General features: G+C 42.2%; 1 protein-coding gene across 2 annotated transcripts in view; it reads left to right on the top strand.

The window, feature by feature from the left end:
• GAD1 (glutamate decarboxylase 1) overlaps nucleotides 1-12,213 on the top strand; it is a 40,928-nt gene extending 28,715 nt beyond the window's left edge. Inside the window, exons 11-17 of one of the 2 annotated variants that reach the window (XM_047871239.1) lie at nucleotides 18-134; nucleotides 1,307-1,371; nucleotides 5,468-5,546; nucleotides 6,669-6,818; nucleotides 9,191-9,298; nucleotides 10,822-10,911; nucleotides 11,683-12,213. In XM_047871239.1, the coding sequence (XP_047727195.1) occupies nucleotides 18-134; nucleotides 1,307-1,371; nucleotides 5,468-5,546; nucleotides 6,669-6,818; nucleotides 9,191-9,298; nucleotides 10,822-10,911; nucleotides 11,683-11,856 (783 nt within the window). In that variant the 3' untranslated portion in view covers nucleotides 11,857-12,213. The remainder of the gene's footprint in view (nucleotides 1-17; nucleotides 135-1,306; nucleotides 1,372-5,467; nucleotides 5,547-6,668; nucleotides 6,819-9,190; nucleotides 9,299-10,821; nucleotides 10,912-11,682) is intronic. The other variant, XM_047871238.1, reaches the window with a different exon arrangement.
• The last annotated feature ends 3,488 nt before the right edge of the window (nucleotides 12,214-15,701 follow it).

Below are 15,701 nucleotides of genomic sequence, written 5' to 3'. Positions count from 1 at the left end.
TCTCTCTTCCCTTCTAGGGATACGTTCCCCTTTATGTCAATGCAACTGCTGGTACAACTGTTTATGGAGCTTTCGATCCCATACAGGAGATTGCAGATATATGTGAGAAATACAACCTGTGGCTACATGTCGACGTAAGTGCCATAACTCACAGAGCGGCCACTCCGTCTGGGGGTGGAAACAGCTCCACTTTATGATTTGCCACAAGTGGCTCCCAATGCTCCAACCAGCCCTCTCTCCGCATCACGTCAGTTCAGCCCTTCTGCAGCCCCCACCCCCACCCCGTCGGCCATTCACGCCAGGTTTGCACTGTACAGCTAGCTGTGCATCCCCTGGGACTCATCCAGCTCCTCCCCGGCCCACTGCTGTCTTCTGTGGTTCTTGTGAGGGTACAGCCCCCACCACCTTTCCAGCAAACTTTTGTCTAGACAAATGGCTACCGAGTGGAAGATCGCTGGTTTCAGAGGGAAAAACGTACAAGATACGGTATATAGAAAGTAGCCATGAAGCTGGACTCTCCGCCCTCTGCTTCCAGTCCAGCCATTTATGACCCTTTTCTAAAAACAAACATGTATCTGCTACATGTAGGAAAAATAAGGCAGTGTAAGGACGATTTTCTCAAGTAAGAGATTCGGTCCCCAATTTTGCCAGAAACACACACACTTTCCACATGTGTGACTGGGTGTATTTTTTCCCTTCTTCCCTCTCCATTCTCTTATGGAGATAACTTCTCACAACTGGACCGTTGGGTAATCTGCCCAGTTCTTTGAGCACATAACTAACAAAGGCTGTGCTCACGTCCCATGGTGTCCCCGGATGCTCAGTAAACCTGCATCGGGGCACCCGCAGAAATGTCTCGCTGTTGTGGGACCTCCAAGCCTGGCAGAGCTGTGACTTCCTGAATTTTTTCGGGAGCCCTTAGAATTCTACCCCAGGGAGAATCGGATGGCAGCCTCCAGTCCTTCGCGTCACACCCGGAGCCGTGCTGGGGCTCACGGAGTGCCCCTGGCTTTCCACAGCACTTTGGGCCTTTGGGTCTTGGCACCATTGGCTCAGACCCGACTTACTCGTGTCAGTCACACAGCCGCTCTGAGGTTAACCTGAAGGAGCTTTTGAAGAAGTGACGAATGATAAATAATTACAACTGCCACTGGTTGAACAGTCAGTGTGGGTTCCTTTTGTCAAGCAGACTTTCGTTTTTCACTATTTACATTCTGTCTCATATTTTACTAGAAGTGTGGAGTGATTGCTTTTGCATTCTTAAACGTCTCTGCTCCCCTTCCCTCTTCTGTCTCTGTCCTCACAGGCTGCCTGGGGCGGTGGGCTGCTTATGTCCAGGAAGCACCGCCACAAACTCAGTGGCATAGAAAGGTAAGGGCCTGAGCTCGGGCCACCTTTCATTCAGGCCATCAAGCACGCTGTGCTGCCTGGTCCACTGATGTTCCCTACCCTGATTCCCAATGTCTTATTTCAGTCTGACTAAGCCCACATCGGGTCAGTAGGCGTTCATTTGAGCAATTATCATATGCTAGGCACTGAAAAAAGAAAAAAAAAAAAGATTCCCAGTCAAATGAGTCCTCCTGAGTTCACAAATGAGAGAGAGAAAGACATGTAAACACTGATACACAATGTGATAAGCACTACAGTGGATGTGATTTCTGGGTGCCCATGTGGTAGAGAAGAGAAACAAAGCAGTGCAGGCATCTTGAGGCTAAATGAGAGGCTGCCAAGGGCACAGAAAGGGGCACTGATTCATTTCATTCTTTTGTCTCATTAAATTCACTGCTGGGAAAGGGGTAAGACACTTAGTGGATCTAACGAATTTACTTTTCTTGTTCACCGTTTAAGTTCAGTGGGTCGTCCTAAGCCAAATACGATTTTCTTTTTCTAACTGGTTCTGCTTTTTATTTTTCCTGGCCCAGTATCTGAGCCATTTCTACAGAAGCTCCCAAACTGAAGCGCCCCCCCCCACCCCCACCACTTTGTTCCCCCTTTCTCCTCAATTTACTGATTTCACTTGGTGGTCAAAGCCTTTGGCATGTTTGGATCTTGCATCCGTTGGAAATGGCCGTCCCCTCTCCTGTCACCTACAGTGGCTGAAGAGGCAAAGAAGATTTCCCAGAGGAGGAGGGAGGCATCAAGACCCATCTGGGCTTTTCCCCAAATACTCATTGCTGCCAGGACACCTCCACCTGGACATTGGGGAACCAGGACTCTGCCCCGCCAGCTATAATTAAGGCTGCTTCTTGTGCTCATATGCTATAGCTAACCTGGCACATTTTGTGTCAAGAACAGAAGCTTCTGATCAGAGAGAATGCAGTCATAAGCCAGATATGACTTTTTTTTTAGTTTTTTTTCAACGTTTTTTTATTTATTTTTGGGACAGAGAGAGACAGAGCATGAACGGGGGAGGGGCAGAGAGAGAGGGAGACACAGAATCGGAAACAGGCTCCAGCCCAGAGCTTGATGCGGGGCTCGAACTCATGGACCGCGAGATCGTGACCTGGCTGAAGTCGGACGCTTAACCGACTGCGCCACCCAGGCGCCCCAAGCCAGATATGATTTTAACCTGACTCCAATGTATTGATCCAAAATGAACTCACCTTGATTCATTTATTCATTCAGCAAATATTTGCTGAGCACCTGTCAGGAGCCAGGCAGGTATGGATGTGAACACTCAGTTCCCTGCCTCAGTCCAGCCGTCTATGGCACTTTTCTAAAAAATGTGTAGCTGGTACACATAAGAAAAATAAGGCAGGGTCCAGAAGGCATTATCAACTAAGAGATTTAAAATCTTCCTGAAGCTTACTGTCCAGTAAGGTAGATGTTCATAAATGAAGACACGTTTAGTCTGTCTCATAGGAAAGAAAAATAAAGTGGGGTTAGATAACAGTGAGGACAAGGTATGCAATTTGAGACAGGGTAGTCAGAGAACCTTCCTGAGGACATGATATTTCAGCGGATACCAGGATAAAGGGAGACAGGAAGCAAGGATACATAAAAGAGTATTCCAGGCGGCGGAAGGGCAAGTGCAGAGTCCGTGAAGTCCGACTGTTCTTGGCAAGTTGGAGGACCGTCCAAAAAGGCCAGTGTGGCTGGAGCAAAGTGGGAGAGGTGAGAGCAGACCAAGGTGGAGAGGTAGACAGGCAGTAGGGAAAGCATGCCAGCGGCTTCTCCCACAGTAACGACTCTGGCTTGAGTTTTAGCTACCTCTACTGTGCCTCTTCCCTTCTGGTTCAGTTTTGAAAGGCCAGTGTCAAGGTGAGTGGGACTGGCTCTCTGAAGCATAACTATATGACGCTGTGACCTGGAGGATGATAAATTAAATGTAGATGAACGAGTCCAACTGTGCCTTAGATTTCTCAGCCAATCTCCATTTTCCATCTTTGAGTCAAGGAAAACCTAAACATTTTGCACAGACTTTTCTAACATTTTATTTTATTTATTTACTTATTCTTAGTTTATTTATTTATTTTGAGAGAGCGCATGCACCCGACCTGGGGAGGAAGAAGAGAGAATCCCAGTCTCCACACTCGGTGCAGACCCGTCTTGGGGGCTTGGTCTCATGGCTGCGAGATCACGACCTGAGCCAAAATCAAGAGTTGGATGCTCAGCCAACTGAGCCGCCTGGGCACCCCCTAACATTTTAAAGCGCATGTGTCTTCTAAAGGAAATTGAAACCATATCATATCTTATTACTCCACATTTGTAACAGCAAAGAATCATTTACTTCAGACCTCTAAGACATTCAAAAAACCATTTAAGACATTTTATGAGCTCTAAATAGAGTTTTTTAATGAATCAGTGAATGATAGCTATGAAAAAATCCATTAGGAGTGCCTGGGTGGCTCAGTTGGTTAAGTGTCTGACTTCGGCTCCAGTCATGATCTCACAGTTTGTGAGTTTGAGCCCCGCGTCAGGCTCTGTGCTAACAGCTCAGAGCCTGAAGCCTGCTTCGGATTCTGTGTCTCCCTCTCTCTCTGCTCTTCCCCAGCTCATGCTCTGTCTCTCTCTCTCCTTCAAAAATAAATAAGCATTAAAAGAAATTTTTTTAATTGATTAAATCCACTCTTTTAAATACGGATCGACACTGATGATTTTTACTGAAATAAACATTTAGTAACCTTTTCTTACAATTCTTCACATGTCTCTTTCACAAAGGTTAACTTACTATGCACAAAGGGGAAAAGTACGTCAGGCCTAACTTCTTCTTGAAACACCCAATAGTCACATATCCACTAAACTATTTTCCGTCTAAAGGACCTTAGCAAGATGAGGAGGTTAAAAATTCACAGCAAGGATTTAGCTCTAGGGGAAACAGAGGCAGTAGAATTCAGAGTCAGTTGCTATGTCTGGGGAAAGCATCCTTCACAGATACTAAAGTGCAGAGCCCAGCTGTGGGCCGGGCCATTGGGAAGGAGTCCGTAAACCACTGAAGCAAGGTAGCCAAGTTTCAATCATCATACACTACACTTAGTTGTCTCTGTAATGTCCTAGCTAGTGTGCCCCTTAACCATTTTACTGTGTCTGAATGACTGATGTGGTTGCTAGGAGACTGTGCTTGGTGAGCTGTCATTGCAGCCTAAACTGGCAATATCATCCTCATTTGGCATTTCAACAATGCTGCTAAGTAGTCAAAGTCTAGAATGATCCGATCGTTCCTTGCTTCGTAGTACCTCATAAGTAGTGTCGCTCTTCATAGTACCTCATAAGTAGTTAGTTAGGTCAGCATCACCAGCCCATTTTGTAAATAAGAAGGGGAAGGCAGAAAGAAGCCAGTCTGTTGCCCAGAGGGAGGCAGGCTGGTGGAAGAGTTATGAGCACGGGCTCTGCAGTCTGTCTCCCCGGGCTTGACTCTCAGCCCCAGCACTTCCCAGCTATTTGGCTTTGGGTGATGTATTTCACCTTTTCATTGCCCGGTTTCTCCATGTAAAATGGAGGCGATAATAGTCGCTGCATCACAGGGTTGGTGTGAGAAGTAGATATTTCAGGAATGGTTCTTAGAATTTTGTATTTATTTGCTCGTTTATCCTTTGTTAAGGATAACTTCTTATTTTACAGATAAGAAAACTGAGGCACAGAGGAGTTATGTTACTTGCCCAAACTAGCAAATGTCAGAGCCGGGATTCAGACTCGGGCGGTCTGGCTCCAAAGCCTGACTCCTTAACCATGATACCATAGTGATAGAATGCCTGTAAAGCTCTCGGGACAATAGGACACATAACAAACGTTCTTCATAAATGTTAGTTATTGTTAACAGCAGTGATTTAGAAGAGGCAGTCTGCAACTTAGGCCCCTAAGACTGCCTGCAAAATATTTGTTTACTCCTTGATTAGTCAGTTTGGGGGACTAGGCATCTAAAACATATACCGATTCTGGTTGCGGTGGACGGTGTTTTCCTCAAGAGGACGGTTGCCTCTTGCTGACTCCTGCACCTTCTTCTCAAAGTATCATGTGCTTCTTGCAGGGCCAACTCAGTCACCTGGAACCCTCACAAGATGATGGGCGTGCTGTTGCAGTGCTCGGCCATCCTCGTCAAGGAAAAGGTCTGTACTCCCTCCAAAGATGAGCTGGCAGCCCGAATGTCCTTTACGAGGCACAAGAAAAGCATGGACTGTTGTTTTATTTTTATTTGTTGGGCAGTACTTGACGAACACACAACACTGGCAGCGCCATTGAGACAACCATTGCTGTTCCTTCCTGCCCTTGTCTCTCAGCCTTCAGCCAACTAGTGCCTCCCGTTGGCTCCTGCCCTTCCTGCCCTTCAGTACTCAGGGCCCTGTCAGTGACGGAAACTATTAGGGCACTTTTTCATTGCGTGTTCCTTCACGTTTGTATAAACAAAATTGAGCTGCAAATTCTCACCTCAGTGAATACAAAAAGGGCTCACTGGAACCTACTGCAGGTTCTTAGCATGAATTTGTGTTCCCAAGAGCTGAAGTAAATTAGGCGGAACAACAGCTGCAAATGTCAAGTTAGGGCAACTAGGAATGTTGGCTAAAAAGCTTCTGTTAAATGAGTTAGTTCTTTAAGCATCTAATAAGAAGACCCTGCTCTCAAAGCACTGTCGCTCCAGTAAAATGTTTGCACACGAGGCATTCCAAAAATCTGTCTCTAGTTTGTAGGAGCCAGAACCTGCCCAGGCTCTTACTTCTTTCCTATTAGAGTGTCTGGTAACATCACAGGAGATCCTGGAAAAGACTAGAAGACTTTTGGGGTGGGAGGGGCACTTTTGGGGAGGAAAATTGTTCATAGCCTGAGACTGTCCCATCCCCTGCAGGAAGTTTGTATCCCCAACCTTTACCCACTGAACACCATAGCACTTGGCAGTCTTGGAAACAACCCCAAACACCCCCACACACGTCTCTAAATGCCTCTTAGAGGCACAGTGGGTCCCTTGTAAGCATCTGAGACAAAAAAAAAATCATTTTCTAATCAGAGTGACAGAGAGAAAGGGGCAAAGGTTTTTCCAACGGTGGTTTTCAAGAAAGATATCAGAACAAATGCAAGGCCTCATAAAGACTTTAAAAGAAAGTTGCAGGTGATCCCAAGTCCCTCCTTCCTACCTACCAGCCCTGTTCCAAAGCCACCCACGTCTCTGACCTATGAATACAAACTTGTCCTATGTCTTGACCTATGATGCAAATTTGTCTTGATTTGCATGATAGGGTATACTCCAAGGATGCAACCAGATGTGTGCAGGATACCTTTTCCAGCCAGACAAACAGTATGATGTCTCCTATGACACTGGGGACAAGGCAATCCAGTGTGGCCGCCACGTGGACATTTTCAAGTTCTGGCTGATGTGGAAAGCAAAGGTATGAAGGGGTGAATTCAGGAAAGAGAGCAGAAATGCAATTTGCACAGGCTGGCTGGCAAAAGAGAGGCAAAGGTGTATCACAGATAATTTAACATGTGTGTAATCGATATCTAGATAATTGAGTTAACCATATTTTCTGTTTGCGAATGAGATCGCTTTATCCCTTATGTCAAACTCTCCCTCCTTCCATTCTGTGTTCTCAATTTGAATTAACACGAAGTTTTCTTGTAACTTCCTCTTATAACAACTAAAAATTATGCCAAAAAAGGACTTCCACTGCAATCCTTAGGGATGCTGAAATTATTTAGTGCAGATGTAGAGAAAGAGATAGAGATAAAATTACTGTGTCATTCTATGCAGAACCCTGAATTTCTTATGAGGACTCCAATCATGGGTTATATGTGACAGTTTTTAGTTCTATTTAAATAATGGCTTTCTCATTATTTGTACTTTTTATGTTATTCTAGAAAATGCATATTTTACTCTGAGAAATCCTGCTGCTAGGCTAAGGCATGCTGTGTCTGCATTTATTAATTTTTCAAGTTGCCTTTCTGTGTCTAGGAACAAAAAGCAAACTTGGAATTTCCCCCCGAATTTGGGTGAGGGCGATTACCACTTTGACTATTTGTTTCAAAAGTATTTTTATGCAATCAAGTAAAGGCAATTTTCATGTCACATCTCTTTATTGCAACCGTTGTTTTTACTTACCTACTGTAAATTAGTTTTAATAATTTCCACACTTGAAACTGTGTCTACTAATACCAAAACAATGAAGTTTTCCAGTGATACATCTCATCTAATGTTTCTTCGGTAGAAAGATTTAATGGATTATTAGTTTTTTTTCCCCTCATTAAGTCATTTTGTCTTAATATAGAAATAGTCTGAATATGATTTCTACCACCAAGTAATCATGGGTATTTTAAGCATATAAATAGCCATGCACTGCAAGAAGAGAAGGAGCCCTATCGTTTAGAAATATAATGGCCACGTGGCTTACATCAGTAATTTGTGTCTTCATTTTGCCTGACAATAACCTCTTGAACCGTCTGCCGGGAGTTTGGCTCATAGCGAATCGGTTGCTGAGATGAGACCCTGGTGCAAGCTTCTTTCTCAAGTGGAAAATAGACTGGACAAGGTGTACACTCAACAGTGACTACTTGGGGAGGCTCATGCTTTGCCTGTGTTGGACTCTGCCCAGGCCCATTAGCAATCCACAAGCCAGCCTTGCACGTCTGCTCCCCTTGTTAACACTGACCCACTCAACAACCCCCATGCCGCTGTTATTAATCAGCCGTGCTGGTTTTTGAAACTCATGCTCAACCAGTTTGTCAATAACTGGAGCTGTTGGAATCTCAGGGCATGTACGGAGACCAATGGCTTCCCCATCTGCTTGCCTGCCTATCACCAAAAAGGGATATAATACTGTTATATGGAAGATAGCCTGCCAGGGAGTTTGGGGACATGCTTGGCTAGGACTTACTGCTGGGAAAGGTGGGTTCTAAAGTAGTATTTCTCAAACTATTTGTGGTGAAGAACCGGTTGTTTGGGTTTTTTAAATCTATCATGGACCAATACAGTAAAGATAAATTACTAGAAAAATGAAAGTAAAAAGTATATAAGACTTAAACATCAATTTTTAAAACTAGATTCAGTAGACATAAAATTACTCTGTCAAAATTATATTAAGTTTTCTTACTGCTTAATCTCAATTTCTTTTTTTTAAGTTTATTTATTTTGGGGGGGGAGACTGTGAGTGGGGGAGGGGCAGCGGAGGGGGGAGAGAGAGAGAGACTGTGAGTGAAAGGGAGGGAGGGAGGGGGAGAGAGAGATGAATGAATGAATGAATGAATGAATGAATCCCAAGAAGACTCCATGCTGTCAACACAAAACCTGAAGCGGGGCTTGATCTCACAAACCGTGAGATCATGACCTGAACTGAAATCAAGAGTCAGACGCTTAACCAACTGAGCCACCCAGGCGCCCCTCAATTTCTGTTCTTACATTATCTTGCACCAGTTACAGTTTGTGGACTGTCCTCAATCCATAGGCAACAATTTGAGTACCACGATCCCAAAGCAAACTAGCAACAGGCTTCAGATCCAGGCTGTGAGTAACTAGAGGGAAGCTAAAAGCCCTATTGACAATAACTGCCCAGAGACTAGAGTGCCTTCAAAATAGACACACTTCATATTATTGGGTGCAGTGCTGTGAAGAAACTGTACTCATTTAATTAAGCAGTTCTTTTTAACCATCTCCAAGAATACTCTCGTGTATTTCCAATAGATAAGGTCAGCATAGCTTTCTCAAACGCCCGTCACAGGAAAATACAACCCATCACCAACAAACATGACTTTTCTTTTTCTAAACCAGGGCACAGTGGGATTTGAAAATCAGATCAACAAATGCTTGGAGCTGGCTGAATACCTCTATGCCAAGATTAAAAACAGAGAAGAATTTGAGATGGTTTTCGATGGTGAGGTAAGTTGTCATCATGGACTAGATGCACAGCATTTCCAGAAAATCTAATGAGGGATGCTCCTGAAGCCATATTTTCCCACGTTGCTGGAGGCTACTTCTGAATTTTTGTCTTTATGCACTTTTCATTTAATTCCCTCTGTGTCTATGAGCTTTTCTTTTGATAGCTTTGGAATGACTTTTGCCATTTGCCTTTTCTAAAATTGTCCAGCTCTTGACCAGTCCTTTGCAGACAAGAAGTCTTTCCTTGGCACATTTGAATCCTTTATCTTTCCTGGGTGTGTATTATCAATCACTGTGTTGAACTTCGTGATAAGTATTTCTCAGTTCCATGAAGCTTAAAAGATGGGTATATCCTTGTCTTCTAAGACTTGTTCTAAAATGAAGTTCTACTTTACATAGATTCATTATGAGGAGAGCAAGATAAAATTGCTTCTGCTCTGAGTTCATATCCACATTACACATAATAAGATCCTTGTCATACAGGTATTGACTGAATCCTTGCTTTGTGCCAGGCCCGATGCCGTGAACTGGGTTATATAGTAGTGACCAAAACAGATATTGTCTCTGCCCTAATGGAGCTCTCAGTTGGATAAAGGAAGTTGGAATAGGAGCCAGTATTTAATAAAAGGAAATCCACTCATAACCCATTATAATATAACACCACCTCCATTCAACTTAGTCTATTTGTCAGGCAGCCTAAGCTATTAGGAACACACTAGAGAGTCACCAGACGAGGACGAAAAAGCCCTGAGCGGTTCAACTTAATGATACCGTTCTCATGCATTTCACCTATGGGACCTCACATGGATCATTTACACTATTTTAAACATTCTACTAGCAGATTAGAGACAAATGTGATGTCTCAAGCCAGTTAGAGGAAGGCACAGTGATAGCAAATAGCAGCCTAGGAAGGAAATTGAAAAATTATGTCAAGAATACAGAAGAACTCTAAAAGGATAGGAGTTCTTAGAACAGAGACACTAAACAGTTCTAGGCATCTCAGTGAGGTCTGTCCTATGGTTTAGAGCTGGTATTAATATTCATTATGATAATCCTGACTAATCAACGAAAGATTCAGAATTAATATAATAACACTCACAAAATATTCACTATCAAAATAAACTGTCCAGCATCTTCTATATATGAGGCACTACAAAATGGCAAGATGAATAATACTCTTTAAAAACTACCCAAATGTAATGATTTTTTAACAGTTCAATGTTTAAAAGTGGTAAATATAGTCATCTAGAAAATTGGTTATGGGAAACCGCTCTCTTGCCAGATATGACTGGACAAACTAGGTATTGTTCTCCCTAGTATAGAAATAACAATGCTTTCAAAATGGACTTGAAGCCCTTTTTCTTTTTTTTTTTTTTTAATGTGTGTGGGATTTTTTGTTTTCTTTTGTTTTCTTTTTTGGTCTGAGAACCTTCCACCAAGGGTACATAGGGGTTTGGGAATAGCTTTCTTTCAAGTTCTCATAGTTTTCTGTTTTGTTTCTTTGCTTGTGAAAATTTCTGCAGCCTGAGCATACAAATGTCTGTTTCTGGTATATTCCACAAAGCCTCAGGGGCATTCCAGATAGCCCTGAACGACGGGAAAAACTACACAGGGTATGGACTCTTTTCTTGTCTCATCTAACCCTCTGCAATTTCTCTGGCTGGTCAGAACACTTTATGTGTCCTTCTAATGGAAGAGAAATAAAAAATAAAGACTTGGGGTAGTAGGGAGCCATCTTGTTATATTCTTTTTGGCTTTGGATTGTCCCTTGCTGTGATTCAGATACAGCGGGAACCTCTAAAGGACGCACCCCTGTCTCAGTTTGGTGTTGCGGTATGCAGGGCAATCGAATGATATGCGTATTCCTGGGAACTTCTGTATTAAACTGTGTCTGTTAACATATCTTTTAAGTTCAAGTCTACTCTAATATTGTTTCATTCCAGTTGATTTCTATATCGATTTTATTATTTGTAGTTGTTGGTATTAATACTTAATTTATATAATATTTTATTCATCTAACGAATATTCATTGAGCATAATCTATGTGCCAGACAGTATCCTGGGCTCTGGATTATTCAGAAGCCTTAATTTGTGTTGCAGCCCATAAGAGTTTTTTGTTTTTGTTTTTTATTTTATCATTGTTCTATGACTGACTTTCGAAATTCAGTCACACAGTAGTTTCTGAGGGAATTTATGATAGGATAGACTTAGTCATTGGTTACTAACCACTGAAGAAACTAGAATATAAAATATTTGCTTTTATGCCAGTACAAATGCAAATAGCAAAACGTATATTGCTCTTTTTTTCAACTAGGAAATGGTTTACATTAAGAGAGTTGTGTTAATATTGGTCTTGAGTTTGGTTTCGTGTTTTCCGTCACAAGGTGGCCCCCAAAATCAAAGCCCTGATGATGGAGTCTGGCACGACCATGGTTGGCTACCAGCCCCAGGGGGACAAGGCCAACTTTTTCCGGATGGTCATCTCGAACCCAGCTGCTACACAGTCCGATATTGACTTCCTCATCGAGGAGATAGAAAGACTGGGCCAGGATCTGTAATTGCCCTCCATAGAACATGAGTTCATGGGAATCCCCTTTCCTTCTGGCATTCTAGAATAACCTCTATAAATTGCCAAAACACATAGGCTATTTCACTGAGGGAAAATATAATATCTTGAAGACTACTGTTTAAACATTACTTAAGCTTGTTCTAGTATGTAGGAAATAATGTTCTTTTTAAAAAGTTGCACATTAGGAACACAGTATATATGTACAGTTATATATACCTCTCTCTGTATATGTATATGTATGTATAGTGAGTGTGGCTTGGTGATAGATCACAGCATGTGTCCCCCTCAAAGAGAATTAACTTTACCTTCAGCAGCTACTGAGGGGCCAAACATGCTGCAAACCTGCTTGCCCAACAACCCCAGGGAAAGATGTTTTTCAACATGTTGTGTCATAGGGACCAAGGGACATACTGTTGGTGAGAGTTGACTTTGTTGTCAGTGTTTCTCCTAACTAAAGTGATGACAGATGAGACAAAGTACCACTAGATGACAAGAGTCACACCCTCCCCATTAGTATCCTGTGAGGGGAAAATTGTAGCAGAGTCATTGTTACAGGTGTACTGTTGCTGTATTTTTAGAGACTAATTTGTGTAGATTGTGTATATTTCTGTTGTCTGACCTTTGGGGGGGTAGGGGAAGAACACATGTAATGGTTTCAATGACTGTTTAAATTGTAGGTAAATGAAATAATTGCTTATTTATATTCAGAGATTTACCATGTTAAAGAGGCATCTTGTATTTTCTTCCCATTTGTAATGTATCTTATTTATATATTAATGCAGTAAGTTCAGAAAACTGTTTATGGTATTTTCGTGCATTTGTGAGCCAAAGAAAAAAGATTAAAATTAGTGAGACTTGTATTTATATTAGAGTGCCCTTAAAATAATGATTGAAGCCTAAGTTTACTGTCTGTAAGAGAATTCTGATACTGTACATAGAATCATCTATACGGAAATCCCATTACTTAAATAGCATCTGGTCTTCTATTACTCTCTCCGTCTGGCTGTGTGTCTGGTGTTCTCAACGCTTTTCTAGTAACTGTTGGATTATAACTAGATCTCCTGTAATTTTGTAGTAGTTCATGACCAATCTCTGTGACTCGCTTAGCTCAAACCTAAGGCAATGTTTCCGAAGACCTTCTGAAGAGCTCCGATAAACTGACCAGGCTCACAACTGTTTTTGAGGAAAGGAAATTCACACTGTGCGTTTTAGAGTATGCAAGAAGAATATAAACAAATAAAAATATTCTCCATGGAGAATTGGAACAAAATTTTCTCCTAGTTTGTGTTTGATACCCAGAGCTTTCCAGTGATGGTTACGGGTCACCACAGCCCATCCCCTTCCCACCAGCTGACTTTAGGTGACGGTCAGTAACCTTCTTAAGGGTATTGGGACTCAACCCACTGTCATAGGTGCCCGACCCCCTGATCTGTACAATCATTATGACTGTAATTAAATAAAATTTGCAATTCAAGCCTAGAGAAAGAAAAGCCATCCCTGTTTCTCTTTTTCCTATGTGCATCTTGGAGTTCCATTCATGCAGTCATTCGACACATGTTTTCTTCCTCTGTCGCAGCCACCATTCTAGGCACCGGGGTTACAGTAGAGTGCGTGGCAGACAAAGTTTCCTTCTAGTAGGGGTCTTACAGCATTTGGCATCTGTGGTATCTGGATACTTCTAAGATCACAGAATCGTGCCTCACTGCTGCTTATGCTTGAGCAGCGGGCCCAATTCACTTTCTCAGGAAATACGTTTTGGTGCTGGATTGTTAGGAAATAGGGCCCATTTTCTACAACATTCTATTTAGCTATAATAATACTATTTCACTCATTTGGAATACAAGGAGTTCTCTATTCAGCACACACACGGGTTAGATAAAAGTCCTTTGTAATGAGCATCCTGACTTCACGTGTAACTGTTGTAGTAAACAGAGTCCCACGGGGAGATGATCACAGTCACTTTATTCTATCTGCCACTGTTCCTTCAAATCCTCTCTGTGGTGTGATTCTTTCCACGCCCCTGTTTGAATTCAGGTCAATCCCAAAGCTTTGCTGGCCTCTCAGTTATAAGAACAGTTTCATCTTAGCAACCAAATGTCCAGCTCATTGTAGTAAGACTTCACGTTTTTATACAACAGAGACCCTCCCTCGGCCTGACAGTGTTTTAGGCTGCAGTCCCATAGTGGCATGGGGAGAGGGGCTGGTGTTCAGATAAGGTCAGCTTCTCTTTTTACTCTTTCAGCTCATCTCTGCTCCCTAGCTGCTGCGTTTCCCCTAGAGGCAGAGGGATTAAAGTAACAGAGGCACAATTTTAGGTAGCTGATAAATTCTCATCTAGCATCAGGGCCTCTGCTCCATGAGAGTTTTTTTTTTCATGGGACCATGAGGTAGGGAGGGGGTGGAATGGGGATTTTTTTTAATTAAGGCAAAGTCAAAGATACAATAAAATTCGTTCTTTATAGCGTACTGTGTATAGTGTTCTGCGAGTTCTGACAAACCCATTCAGTCACATAACTACCACTACGATAAATTTCCCCACGTCCCTTTGTACGCACCACCTCTCCCAATCCCTAATTCCTGGCAACTTCTGGTTTGTTTTCTGTCCCTAGGGTTTTGCCTTTCCCAGCACGTAAATGGAATCATATAATATGTAGCCTTTTGAGTCTGGTTCCTTTCACTTAACACAATGCATTTGAATCCATCCATATTTTGTCTGTATCAGTTGTTAATTCCTTTTATTCCTGCATAGTGTTCCATTTGTATGGATGTGCCAGTGTGTTTATCCATTTCCTCACAGAGGGAAATTTGGGTTGTTTGCACTTTGCGGCGATTAAAATAAAGTTGCTCTAAATGTTAGTCTGCAGACGTGTGTGTGAACATAGGTTTTCGTTTCACTTGGGTAAATGCCTCGATATAGAATTGTTAGATCATATGGTAAGAGTGTGTTTAACTTTACGAGAAACTGGTCTACTGTTTTCCAAAGTGGCTGTACTGTTTGGCATTCTCACCAGCAATGTACCAATTTTCCAGTTGCTCTGTATTTTCGCTGACAGTTGTTCTTATAAATTTTGACAAATTTTAGTCTTTCTTTTTTTTTGGTTATGGCTTTATTGAGATATAATTTACATAACCATATAATTCACCCCTTTAAAGTGATAACTTCCTGGCTTGTAGAATATTCCCAGAGCTCTATATCCATTATCACAATCAATTTTAGAACATTTCTATCATCCCAAAAAGAAGCCTTGTACCCATTAGCAGTCATTCCTCATTCCCACACAAATATTCCCTCTAGCCCCTGGAAACCACTAATCTACTTTCTGTCTACAGATTTGCCTTTTCTAGACACTTCATATAAATGAAATCACACGAAGGTGGTCTTTTGTGACTGACTTCTTTCACTTAGCGTGTTTTCAAGGCTCATCCATGCTGTAGCATTTATCACTACTTCATTCCCTTCATTGCTGAATAATATTCCATGTAGAGATATACTACATGTTTTTTAAGTTTATTTATATATTTTGAGAGAGAGAGAGAGCACACGCAAGTAAGGGAGGAGCAGAAAGACAGGGAGTGAGAGAATCCCAAGCAGGCTCTGCAACGTCTTCGCAGAGCCTGAGGCAGGGCTCGAACTCCTAAACCCTGAGATCATGATCTGAGCCCCTGAGCCGAAGTTGGATGCTTAACCGCCTGAGCCACCCAGGTGCCCCTATACTCCATTTTATTTATCTATTCATCAGTTAATGGGCATTGGGGTTATTTCCACTTTCTTGGTCATTGTAAATGATACTATTAGGAACATTTGTGTGCAAGTTTTTATATAGACATACGTTT

This window comes from Prionailurus viverrinus, chromosome C1 (assembly GCF_022837055.1).
Source record: "Prionailurus viverrinus isolate Anna chromosome C1, UM_Priviv_1.0, whole genome shotgun sequence".
Lineage (NCBI taxonomy): Eukaryota > Metazoa > Chordata > Mammalia > Carnivora > Felidae > Prionailurus > Prionailurus viverrinus.
This window is presented reverse-complemented; position numbering and strand designations above follow the sequence as displayed.